This window comes from Ursus americanus, chromosome 10 (genome assembly GCF_024610735.1).
Source record: "Ursus americanus isolate L20-20 chromosome 10, mUrsAme1.1.p, whole genome shotgun sequence".
NCBI lineage: Eukaryota > Metazoa > Chordata > Mammalia > Carnivora > Ursidae > Ursus > Ursus americanus.
This window is the reverse complement of record NC_142136.1, coordinates 74,465,985-74,479,675: the sequence shown is the minus strand read 5'-3', so window position 1 is coordinate 74,479,675 and position 13,691 is coordinate 74,465,985. Positions and strand designations below refer to the sequence as shown.

Sequence of the window (13,691 nt, the reverse complement as noted above, 5' to 3'; positions counted from 1 at the left end):
TCATTTATGGAACATAAGAACTAGGAAGATTGGTAGGAGAAGGAAGGGAAGAATGAAGGGGGGGTAAACAGAAGGGGGAATGAAGCATGAGAGACTATAGACTCTGGGAAACAAACTGAGGGCTTCAGAGGGGAAAGGGTGGGGAAATGAGATAGGCTGGTGATGGGTAGTAAGGAGGGCATGTATTTCATGGTGCACTGGGTGTTATACGCAAGTAATGAATCATGGAACTTTACATCAAAAACTAGGGATGTACTGTATGGTGACTAACATAATATATTAAAAAATATTATTAAAAAACTGCATATATAAAAAAAACACTTTCACTTTTCATACATTGATCTTTAATCCAACCAGATTTGCTTTTTCATGTGGGGTGTATCATTATGTTTCAGTTGTTTCTCTAGGGGTTAAATTTCTGGATTTGAGATTTAATACCCTACAGGAAAGTTTCTAACTTTTAATAGGTGAATTTAACTATTTATATTTATTATGATCACTGATTTATTTGACATATTTCTGTGGTGTCATGTTTTATTTACTGTGCTTTTTCTTTTCATTTTTTTCTTCTTTCTAACCTTTGGTTGGATTATTAAACTTCTCCTTATTCTCCCTGCCATATTTCCCTCTAGGTTCTGGTTTCATTCTTTTAAGGATTACCCTTTATATTTTATATGCATAGAGATAAATTAATACTTTCTGATTAAGTTTGTCATTATCATTCTCTTCTCAAATTATACCAAAAAATTTAGAAAGTTATTCCCATCCAAACTTTGCTTTGTGTGTTGTTTTGTTTCAACTTTGCTTTTACTCATCTCTCTGGTTATGTTTTTCAGGTAATAAGATTTGGCTTTACTCACATAGTGTTGATTTTTCTGATGTCCATCACTTCTTTTTCCAAAATATTCATTTCTTCTGGTGTTAGTTTCTATAAGTACTTTCTTCAGTGACAATCTGCATAGACAGTAAACTTTTCCCTCTGGGCCTGAGATGTCTAGTCCCTCCATAGTTGAAAGATGGCTAAGTTAGGATATATTTCTAGACTGACAATAACTTTACTATTCATTACTTTTGGGTCTTTGCTAAGTTAGCAGTTTGATTTTCATTCTGAATGAATGAAATGTCTTAATTTGTACTTGGGTATTGGTGTACTTCTTCAGTTTTGGGAACTCGTGTTATTTTTCAATTCTGTAAAATGATTAAACATTACCTCTTCATATCTACATTCTCTAGAGTATAGGGGTTCTTAACTTGTGGTCTGTGGATCTCCTGGGTGTCCAAGAATAGGATTTAGTGGGTTAATGATTTTGAATGTGAAAAAAAAAATCCTTCATTTTCACTGACCTCTAATTGAAAGTTAGCATTCCTTCAATTATAAATGAGAGGCAAAAAACCACAGTAGTATTAGCAGTTTCTTTGACTGTCTCATCTGTAGAAGCCAGAGATACTTCAATATCACATAAAGGTTATAGCAAGTATCTCAAAATACATTACATGCTCCTTATTGCTTTGAAATTACTCTAGTTGTAAGCCCTCTGGCCAGATCCTACTTAATTAACAAATAAGCTTATAAATTACTATAACACCCATTTAGGTAATTTTTACATTTGTATTTAAAAGTCACTAGTTTCCTTTGAAATTCTATATTTTATGCATTTAAAAACATTAAATGTGTATTTCAAATTTTACATTTCTTGTTTTCCCACCGAAATACCAAATCTATATTACAGTGTCCTATTCTCTTTGGATATATGGCATGTCTACTATTCAGTCTACCAGAAGACTTTAATTTTTTTATTTCATGATTTTCTACTTACCTAGTTTTTGAATCTTTCTTTTTCTATTCTGGTCTTGTTCTATGAGTGTTAATTTATCCTTTCGGGTGATCTAAACTTAGTGTTAGTCCCTTCCTGAATGCTCTGTTATCTCTAGTTCCTCATGTTGACAGATTCTCCCATTTGGTTTGAAAATTCTGTCTGGGATCTCATTCTCCTTGGCTCTTCATCTGGGAGCAGTTGTCATGGAGACTCAACATTTGCCCTTAATGTCAGTTTCACATTCACTTCTGTCAGGGCCCTGCAGGGGGCACTGTTCTGAAGCCAGTATTCACAGATATTTCTCGGGTTGGGCTTATAGGAGGCCTGAATAGCGCGTGGATTTGGGTTCTACAATAATGAATCATTTAAGACTTTCTGCTCCCATTCCAGAATGAGCAGCCTGCTTTAGGGTTCTTATCATACTGTGTTTCAACTCTCATCTGTATGCCCAGAACCCATTTCCAAACACTCCTTCCCTGCCCCCTACAGTTGGCTACAACTTCTAACCTGTAGAGATTTAAAATACCAGCCCACAAGGCATTTACCTGCCCATTACCTCCAAGGGCTCCAGCATTTCAGCTCCCACTCATCACTCTGGTTAGGAGTTTCTTCTGTTCTGACACTATGAAAATGCCCTTTGTTTTTCTGTTTTTGTTTTTGTTTTATGCCTAGTATGTGTTTTAATGTTTTTGATTGTATTTTATTCAGCATTTATATGTAATTGGTGGCTGAGGGCAGAGCTCTGCATCTGTTCATCTGTCTTGACTGGTCTTTATAGAGTGATATTTTTAAAGCAAAAATGGAACCTTGTCATTCCTGTGCTTACATCCTTTAAGCTGCTTGAATGTTAGATTCCTAAAGGCAGGAAGGTCATCTGCCTTGTTTGCTACTGTTTTTCTACAAATCTAGGCGAGCACATAATAGGGACTTAATAAATAAGAGTTAAGTGAATAAATACATTACTCCCCACACTTTTAGATTAAAGACCAACACAGTTAACATAGTCTAGTGGTCAGCATGGCCTAACAGTGGACATAATCTAGTCCTTGCATGATTTGACCAGTGCTATCTCTAAGCCAGCTTTTCTTGTAGATTTGTATTTACGCTTCCCGGTCTCTCAACCTATTTACAAAATTTAGGCTTACTATAAGCCTGAAAGAGCTTAAAATCAAAACATTTTCCATAAATTTCAGTAACTTTTCCCCTTTGTTTGAATGGCACTAACATGACATAAGCAATAAATATTACAATCATACATGCTTGACAAGTTATATTCTCTAAATTCAAAAGTGAATATGGGCAAACACACACACAGCTTATTTATCTGGTATATTTCTGGGTCAGTGTTCAAAATCTTTTGTTCCTCCTATAAGTCACGTATGTAAATATTTACATACTCACATATTTGAAGAAAGGGGTGGATATCTAACTAGCAAACTAAAATGTAACAAAAGAAAAAAATTGAGTTGTTTTGTATCTGACTGCTGTTCAGTGTGTTCATGGAAATATATACTTCAGAGCATTCTAATCACAGCCTTTTTTGGTAAAATGTGTCCTAACTTGTGCTGAACTGACACATTTCATCTTCAAGGCTGTAAATGATGCAAAGGGGAGGAAACTTGCTATTCCAGAAGCACCATATTGTAATATGGTTAACGAGTAATTGGTCCTATTGAGGTCATTTTGTTGTTTGATGAATGATCTTTGAAACAACTCGCCTTCCTTAGGATCTTCAAAATCACAAATGGATTGCCTGAAATGGACCAGACCTCTGCAAGTTCCTTACATGTCATCCTCCCTTCCTTTCCTTCCCCTATCAAACCCCCCTTTTTTTCCTATCAATCTAGACAGGAAAAATGTAGACGACTAGCAGACATCAAACAGCAAAATGGGCAATCAGCAGACCAAATCATCTAGGTATATCTGAGTGTTTCCCCATAACCTAAGCTTAACATAATTTGACCAATAAATTCTATGAATGTCTCTGTTTCCTTGTACTCAAAGTAAATATAAATTTCCCTCAAAATGTGTAACACGTCAAATTTTCATATTGATCTGTACTTAAGAAAATGAAACTTCGTTTTCTACAACAAATAGTGGTAGACAAAAACTTTCCAATTAAAGGCAGCAATTCCTCTGAGCTAAACATCTACCAAATAAATATTGTCAGTTCAAATGCAAATTAATGACCCACATACTTCTTTCCTCTAGAGCCACTCCCCTTTCTCTTTCCTGCCCATATCTATCTACTCTAATCGTACCCTACCGTGGGAGGATTATAGACCATTTTGTATCCTGTTCCACTTCTCATTGATCTTTAAACATTTCAATCACATCAGCCTTTCAGACTGTCGGGTTGGGTTGCATTGGGCTGGGTTGGGTTAGAGTAGCTGAAAAATCTTTCAAGTGATCATGTTGTGCCACCTGGTGGAAATTTAGTATTTTTCAGGCAGAAGCAAATAGAATTTCTCTGGTTCGTATACTCTTGGTTCTCTTGTTTGACTTAGTCACAAGGAGATTCTGATAAATTATACAAAAACAAAGCCACCTGAGGCCAGTCTCCATTCTGTCTCTCAACCCTACCAGGTCAGTATTTTCCCAAAAGACATCTTCACATCTGCCCTGTAATCCTCCTAAAAAAACAAAACAAAACAAGCCTGCAAACAAAACCTAAAGGCTAAGCTTACATTCTACTTTACGAACAGGCAGCAAATGAACATGTTACCCTTAAGTTTGTCTTTTTCCCAGACGGGTTTGTGTTTTCACTAAAAAGATAGTTTTACAAAGTTATTCACAAATAGCATTTTCTTCTGGTGTGATATACAGTGTTTAACCCTGCCATCTGAAACTACTATGTGGGGGTAGAGCTGTGTAATGTTTTTATCTGTTTTTAGAGGATACTAATTTTGTAGACACTTACTGGTGGGAAGTTAATTTCTTTACTGCACATTATTTCTGGATTTATCAATAAAGAATGTACACTATATTAGCATTCGAGAATAACATCATGAGAGATCTCAGTCTGCTTGACCACTCTCTCACACCGTACACAAAGATAAACTCCAAATGGATGAAAGACCTTGATGTGAGACAGGAATCCATCAACATCCTAGAGGAGAGCATAGGCTGTAACTTCTTCAACATCAGCCACAGCAACTTCTTTCATGACACGTCTCCAAAGGCAAGGGAAACAAAAGCAAAAATGAACTTTTGGGACTTCATCAAGATAAAAAGCTTCTGCACAGCCAAGGAAACAGTCAAAAAAACTAAGAGGCAGCCCACGGAATGGGAGAAGATATTTGCAAATGACACTACAGATAAAAGTCTGGTATCCAAGATCTATAAAGAACTTCTCAAACTCAATACCCAAGAAACAAATAATCAAATAAAAAAATGGGCAGAAGATATGAACAGACACTTCTCCAAAGAAGACATATAAATGGCTAACAGACACATGAAAAAATGTTCAACATCATTAGCCAACAGGGAAATTCAAATCAAAACCACATTGAAATACCACCTTATGCCACTTAGAATGGCAAAAATCGACAAGGCAAGAAACAGCAAGTGTTGGAGAGGATGTGGAGAAAGGAGAACCCTCTTACACTGTTGGTGGGAATGCGAGTTGGTACAGCCACTTTGGAAAGCAGGACGGAGGTTCATTAAAAAATTAAAAATAGAGCTACCCTATGACTTAGCAATTGCACTACTGGGTATTTACCCCAAAGATACAGATGTATTAAAAAGAAGGGCCGTATATACCCCAATGTTCATAGCAGCAATGTCCACAATAGCCAAACTGTGGAAGGAGCCTAGATGCCCTTCAACAGACGAATGGATAAAAAAGATGTGGTCCATATATACAATGGAATATTATTCAGCCATCAGAAAGAATGATTACTCAACATTTGCATCAACATGGATGGGACTGGAAGAGATTATGCTAAATGAAATAAGTCAAGCAGAGAAAGACAATTATCATATGGTTTCACTCATTTATGGAACATAAGAAGTAGGAAGATCGGTAGGAGAAGGAAGGGAAGAATGAAGGGGGGGTAAACAGAAGGGGGAATGAACCATGAGAGACTGTGGACTCTGGGAAACAAACTGAGGGCTTCAGAGGGGAGGGAGTGGGGGAATGGGATAAGCCAGTGATGGGTATTAAGGAGGGCACGTATTGCATGGTGCACTGGGTGTTATACGCAAGTAATGAATCATGGAACTTTACATCAAAAACTAGGGATGTACTGTATGGTGAATAACATAATATAATAAAAAATATTATTAAAAAAAGATTATGCTAAGTGAAATAAGTCAAGCAGAGAAAAACAATTATCATATGTTTTCACTCATTTGTGGAACATTAAGGAATAGCAGGGAGATTGTTAGGAGAAGGAAGGGAAAAACAAAGGAGGGGGGAGTAAACAGAGGGGGAAATGAACCACAAGAGACTATGGACTCCTGGAAACAAACTGAGGGTTTTAGAGGGGAGGGGGTGGAGGGATGGGCTAGCCCAGTGATGGGTAGTAAGGAGGGCACGTATTGCATGGAGCACTGGATGTTATGTGCAAACAATGAATCATGGAACACTTCATCAAAAACTAATGATGTACTGTATGGTGACTAACATAACATAATAATAAAAAAATAACATCATGATACTACATACTTTATTAATTGTATTTTCTATGCAAAGCCATTCAATGAAGGATTCCTGTGGCGGCTTTTTTTTTTTTTAATACTATTTTTTGTTGTTTCTTTCCCTCATTTCAGATTAGAATCCCCCACACGGAGTCTAAGCATGGATGCTCCAAAGGGTGTCCATATTAAAGCTCATGCTGGGAAAATCGAGGCTCTTTCTCAAATGGATATCATTTTCCAAAGTAGTGATGGAATGGTGAGTTTGGTGTATGAAGCTCCTGTTGTACATCCTGATAACTTTCAGAGTGGTCAGAGACCATCATTTCTGCCATTACCTACCGATCCAACTTCTCTCAATATGGCGGTCACTGGGAGTTACCTGTAAATGACAACCATGATCAGTTGTTGCCTTGAGTGCTATGCTTGCTCACATCAAATTGTTTAAATGAAAATTAAATATGAAAATTAAGAGCTTGAAAAGTCAACCACAATAAGGATAAAATCTTGAAATTCAAGTCCAGAAATAAAACATCACTGATATAAGCCAAAGTCATAATGCGGCGGTAGAGCACTCGCTACTCAACATTGATTGTTCTAGTACTAGACCAATTCATGAATTACCTGTTTGAATTCAGAAAAGTTGACAGGCCTCCCCAGACCTGGACTATCTTCTCATTTGTCAAACAGGGAAAGTACTATTTCCTTAACTATGTCACAGAGCCATGAGATAGTAGTGTGGTACTATGAGTGGCAAGATTTTGAAATTATCATATTAATTTGATATTAAGAGAAAGGTGTGGTTGAGGCAGCAAATGGGGACCATGAGAGGCAGCTCATGAGTGTGGACAGGACCCGTCCAATGGCAGGCTGCTAGTGGAATATAAAAGATATCCAGTGAAGCTCCTTCAAGTTGTAACTTGAAAAGTTATGATGCCAAGAGCAGGTAAATGCAAAAACGGAAGTCAAGGATTTTGGAACCTCATTACTAAATTATAATGTCACAACATACTTAAAATGTATTACCTTGGAAAAATATACTAATTTTAATTTTGAAATAGTCTCACTTATTTCCACAAATAAGGCACCATTTTTTTAATAGCACATAGCCTGACTCATAAGTTGATATCCCTTATTACTGGGAGCTAGTTCAAAGTGAGGGGATAGCTGGCCTCCCACAAGATACATTCCCATAAAGATAAACGAACGCAAGCAGGGAAGGGGTATGTGGACTGCCAGGGTCTTAGAGTTTGCTAGAAGAGCAAGAAAAAAATAACAACTAGAAAACAAATTCACTGATTAACCATAAGAAAGGAGAGCAGAGAAACCAACAAGGAAAAGCTAAAGCACATTAGGGAAAACCAGGTGGCCACAGACCCAAAGCACTGGACAACAGCTTAAGTAGGTTCTGTGTTAAAAAAAAAAAAGCAATACACATTTCATTTCTTTTACTCTGACAGTATCCCAGACCACAAGGTAACTTCTAATACTGTTCCACCCACTGCTTCCCATGCAGTGGTCAGCTTCCCGAGAGGGGTTACAGACTGCAAACACCAGGTTATGAAAAAAGTGGAGTTCGTGGGTGAGAGTGCAGAAAATAAAGGAAGAGTCCAACTTGTTTGCAAGGAAAAACATTTTGCCCGCCCATGACATGCTTTAATTCCTTCTAATAAGTGAGGACCCTGGCGTGGGTAAGATTGGGCTACTCAGTGGGACAGTTCTTCGTTCCCAAAAAGATTTCCAAACCTCAATTAATGGCCATCTATTTACATCTCAGTGTAACTAAACTGTCACAGGAACAAAAACCCCAGTAGCTTTCGTTTAATTTTAGTTGGCTTTGGTCTGTGTGTCTACTGCGTTTCCACATCTAAGAGAAGGCAGCTGAGTTAGGGATTTTTAGAATATTTTAGAAGTTAGGGAATATTTTAGAATATTTTAGAAGTTAGGGAAATGGTTGGTAGCTAATAGAATGAAGTTAATTGCCTCTTATAGGGAAACAAAATCAACAGAAATTCCAACATTCACAGGTAGAAATTATTAAGATGAACTTATTTCTGTGGCTTCTACTTTATCCTAATGGGGTAAAGAACGTGATTTAGCATAAAGTCAAAATAGGTCACAAGATAAATGTGAATTAAAAGAACATTTTTTTCAGATAATTCTGAAGGTATTTTTAGTATAGCATCATAAATCTTCCTAGCTCAACTAGCATAATGGGTTTTAAAAAAAAAAGGCTTCTCTTTAATTTGGAGGAGGAATTATTAAGCCCCTGCCTGAATGGGAAAAAAAAGAAAAGAAAAGAAATAGGCTTTAAAAGACTCTGATAATGTCTTAAGTCAAGTCAGGTGCCTATTTCATTTTCTATGCAGAGAAGAAACTAATCTGTTTGGAGCATTTTGAGATATGAGTTTCACGCTATCATAGTCATTCTCCTTTACCACTTCACCTCTCCTTTTCTCCCAAACAGCTTGTGCTTGATGCTGAAACTGTGTGTTTACCCAAGTTGGTTCAGGGGACTCGGGGTGCTGCTGGCAGCTCACAAAGACTCTATGAAATCTGTGTGTGTCCAGATGGGAAGCTTTACCTGTCCGTGGCCGGCGCGGGTACCACGTGCCACGAAAACAGCCACATCTGTCTCTAAACCCCCTGCATCTTCCACGGAGCACCTGCCTCATTTCAGTGAGCTTTACAGATGCCAACCTCAAGCCTTCACACCAAGCAACTTGACAGTGGGTGGGAAGTAGGAGGGCACACTTTCAAAAGGAACTCAAAAATGTACCAGTGAAGGTGTTCTGATGAAAATACATGATCTCAGAATGGTGTGCACATTTTAGACATAAAAGTCTAGCAATAGCAAAAAAAAAAAAAAAGAAAAGAAAAGGAAAAGAAAAAGAAAAAGAAAAAAAAGTCTTTGTTCCACTAGGTTTATTTTCATCAAAGCCATTGTGACTTCTCTTTTTCTTTCTTGTGGATAATCGATCTACAACGAAATATTGAATTGCTGTGTGGAATTAATTTATGCTCTTCAACTGTGAATATCTAACTCCCCATAAAAGTAGCTTTGGTCGATACTAAAATGCCCCCAAAGTTCTATGTGGTGTTCCCACTATATCACTCAAACCCACAGGTTCTCTCATTTTAATGCAAAGTGTGTCCTGTTTCACAAGAAATCAGGTTTTGAGGGGACTTGGGTTGATCTGATTTTCAATATGTAGTCAAAGGAATAAATTATACAAAATTAATCATGTTTTCTTTATACATAGTCATAAGCAATAAAAATCAACCTACATTTTTCACAAACTTCAGTTTGTCTTCCTTCCTTTAATCCCCACAACGGTGCTTTGAGGTAATATTTTCCTCCAAGTTAACTGGTAATTAAAAAAAGGTTCAGCTAGGACAAGTCAGAAGGTCATGCAGTAGCTAATGAAATTAAACTGAAATGTGACCCTACATGTGAACAGCTGTTTTCACTTTGAAAATCTCTGGTGTGTTGTCTCATTCTATCCAAACCCCAACCTACGTGAGAATTGTGGAGATGGGATGATACTCTTTGACAAGTGAAGAAACCAAAGTCCACTAGGATCAAACAGCTAGTAGGTGGTGGGACTCATTACTGTGTTTACCTCTTACATGTCAGTAACAGACCGGATGTTACTTCATAGAATCAGAGTCTCTTCATTTTTGAAAGTAGGTCTAGTACCCGTTGGTTGTATGTGTTGCTATGTAAGTCAAATAGGACACACTGAACCTATGAAAATAGGCTAGTCTTGTGTAAGCCACTCACTCACTTTGTAAAATGCCAGTCGTCACAGACTGGTGGGTTTGCTTTGGTTTCATTTTGTGTTTTACCAGTTGTTATAATTAGGATCTCCACGTAGCACAAGTTGTGGTAGGACCAACAGCATTGCAACTTTCTATTTATAGGATTTATAACTGTAAACACGAGTTCAGATTCATTTTCTGCTGTCTCAGAACTGAGAGAAGAGTGAACTCTTGATTTCTCATGCTGTTTTAACAAGATGTTCATTTAACAGCATAGCCCGCTTATAGCAAATCCTGGATTTTCAAACTGCTATGTACATCAACACTTGAAATTACAAAATAAAAATTAGGTGTGCCCCGGGCAGTTAAGAGCAAACTCGACTCTAAATATAATGCAGCTAAAGTTTCACAGGGGGTGGGTATTTTTAGGTAATAAATTGGTATTCACCTTTTCCATTTAGTTAAGTCCTGATTTCTTAAGCTAATGTCGGCTGTCTTACTATAGCATTCCTACTGTCCTAGTAAGTAGTGCTGCCTTCGTTCTGTCATGTTTACTCTCTTGTTCCGTGTTTGTACAAAACAAATGTCTAAGCTCGATTGACACAAGGTCAAGAAAAAGAATCAAGGAGAAATTATGGAGGATAGAACCCTTTAAATAAAAGATGTAAATTAGATTTTTTTTTTTTTTTGGCTCCTTTGCTATTTGGAATCGTCATGAAAGAAGTTGTTGTAGATAGCTGCATTCTCTAGAGTGATTAGGAATTTATCCTTGGTTAGTATCAAAACTTTTAGATAGGCTGTATTATAAAATGTAATACATAAATCTGTCTTTTTAAACACATTATGCAATTTAAATTTTCATTAAAAGTCTAAGGTCATGACTATGAATATACCTAATAAGCTATGTACACTAACTGGTTGTAGACTATTGAGTATTGATATTTGAGTGACCTCAAAAAAATAGCCCTTATTTCTTTTTCAATTTCCAAACCAGCTGAGTAGGCACAAGTCAGAAAGATGAAGATCAGGGGCGCCTGGGTGGCGCAGTGGTTAAGCGTCTGCCTTCGGCTCAGGGCATGATCCCAGCGTTCTGGGATCGAGCCCCACATCAGGCTTCTCCGCTAGGAGACTGCTTCTTCCTCTCCCACTCCCCTTGCTTGTGTTCCCTCTCTCACTGCCTGTCTCTGTCAAATAAATAAATAAAAATCTTAAAAAAAAAAGAAAGAAAGATGAAGATCAAAATGTCAGCTTTAATAGTAAAAAAAGTTTGATTTGCAGCAAAATGGATTCCACTAAGACCTGACTATCATAGGAACCTCTCCCGTTCCAGGGAGAACTGTGGGCGCCTGACTCTCCAAGCTCACCACGTGGAAGAGGGTGGACAGGTGCACCTGTTCTGAAGGCAGCCAAATTCAAAGTAAAAGGAAGGGGTGAGCTACACATGTTCGGGTCCTTCCCCCAAATCCACCCACCAGGTCAATCTCCACCGCTTTGGGTATAAGGGAAGGAGAGCAGAAGCTGTTCTGAAAGGCAGAGCCCCTCACACCAAGGCTGTTAGTTGGTGTCTATCTAGTTTTCTGTCCCTTCCTTCCCTGATTTAAAACATCAATTCCTACTCAGCTTTAGAAGTTTGCCATATTTAAAATGCCATTTCAGATTCAATGTTGTTTCAAAACCAAATAAGCTTTTGTATCTGGTGTAAACCTGCAGGCGAAACAAGAGGATCTAAGGGCACCGCTAAGCCAAAACCCATCTTTAACTGAACAGACAGCGCAGCTCCACTTCCAGGATGGAGTGCGCACCTTCATGTCCCCAGCACCTGACAGACACCTGCACTCGGTGCTGGGGGCGGTTTTCAAATGAATGAATGGCACTGCTTTAAGCCATATTTGTTCAAACAAGGTAACAGAAAAAGCCTTTGGGAGCCAAAGCACGAGGACACTCCACGGGCAGTCTGCAGCTCCAGCCCGGCCGAGGGTGTGGAGCGTGGATCACACGCCCGCTGGGTCACACGCTTGCCCACCCCGCAGCCACCGGTCACTTCCGGGAAACAGATCTCTCCGTGTGTCTGTATCTGGACGTCTCCTCCTGGATCTGTTTCCCTGGGAGAACCCTGATTAATACAGGACTAATTAAAATCGTCTATAATTGCTCTTTTCTACCAGCACTACACATTTTATCCTTGAGAGCTACGGAACACGTGAAGTACAGAGGATGTTGACCGGCCCCAAGGGAAGAGAACCCCACACACCCGCACGTCAGACCGTCACACCCGTGAACAACTGCTCCTTATTTTATTAAACACTACTTGAACTTTGTGCCAATGTCGTCCTCAGGCTCTCCGCACCACCACCCCCAACTCCCCACTGCTTTTCATTTTATTCATTCATTTATATTTTTTATACTTAAGATTTTATTAAGTAATCTCTATGCCCAGTGTGAGGCTCGAACTCACAACCCGGAGATCAAGAGTCTCATTCCCCGCCGCTGCTATTCAGACTATCCGGGCTGCACAGGTTGTCCCTGAGCTTCCTTAAGGATGCTGTGACAGTCCCGCCAGCCCGTGGGGGATGCTTTTAGACCTTGCTCATCTGGCAGCACAGCACCTGCTCCCCAGTGCAGGAAAGCCTGTTCCAAATATTTGTAGACTGTGGGCTACCCAGGAACTCCAGACACAGGCTAAGTGTCCACTTTCCTTTTAATAAGAAAAGCGAAATGGTGGGTAAGCATAAAATAATAAAATTCAAAAATTAGTTCACATCAAAAATTCCTTACCCTGAATTTCAAAATCTAAAAAGCTCCAAAAATAGGAACACTTTCCAAATATGTCTGCTACAAACTACTGGTGGCGAGATCTGACCAGAATTTGGGTGAGGTATTTATCAGCCTGTGTATTAGAGTTAGGGCGAGTATTCATAGGTTTCACGGCAGAAATATGAATGTGTTTAAGAGTGCTACCAACCCAGATGGGAATGCTTGTATATAAGGGATTGTAAACCTTTCTTTTTTTAAGTATGGGGGGAGAAAAAGAAACACAACTCCAACTAGATCAACTAGCACAATGGCCAGACAAGGTTTTCTGGGTAAATTTTAGTATCAAAAAACAATAAAATATATTCCAAGTGCTGAATCTGAGTTTCAAAGTGGCAAGCACTTCTTAAGACATCCCAGAAAGCTGAAGACCCAAAATTTGGTAAGCCCCAGAACAGAAAACTCTTCACCCTGATCTGCCTAGTTTTGAAGACCTGTGCCTCAGGTATAAAGATGAACATTTTTTGTTAGGGCTCAAGCTTAAATCAGCCCCAGACATGCAGCCCCCTCCTGAGGCAAGGTTAATATCAATTCAGCCTCTGCCTATGGAAGAACCATAATATTTAATGTGTCTACATCCAAATGCACACACCATCTGTGTATGTGTGTGTTTGTGTGTGTGTGTGCGCGCGTACCACATATATCAGCTAAGCTTATTCCCTA

The 13,691-nt window shown here is 38.7% G+C and overlaps 1 protein-coding gene across 4 annotated transcripts in view; it reads left to right on the top strand.

Moving 5' to 3' along the window:
* Positions 1-10,891, top strand: part of SGCG (sarcoglycan gamma) — a 137,078-nt gene extending 126,187 nt beyond the window's left edge. For all 4 annotated transcript variants that reach the window (XM_087865238.1, XM_045797099.2, XM_045797102.2 and 1 more), the window contains 2 exons: positions 6,591-6,714; positions 8,923-10,891. In XM_087865238.1, coding sequence (XP_087721364.1) covers positions 6,591-6,714; positions 8,923-9,096 — 298 coding nt within the window. In that variant the 3' untranslated portion in view covers positions 9,097-10,891. The remainder of the gene's footprint in view (positions 1-6,590; positions 6,715-8,922) is intronic.
* Positions 10,892-13,691: the final 2,800 nt, after the last annotated feature.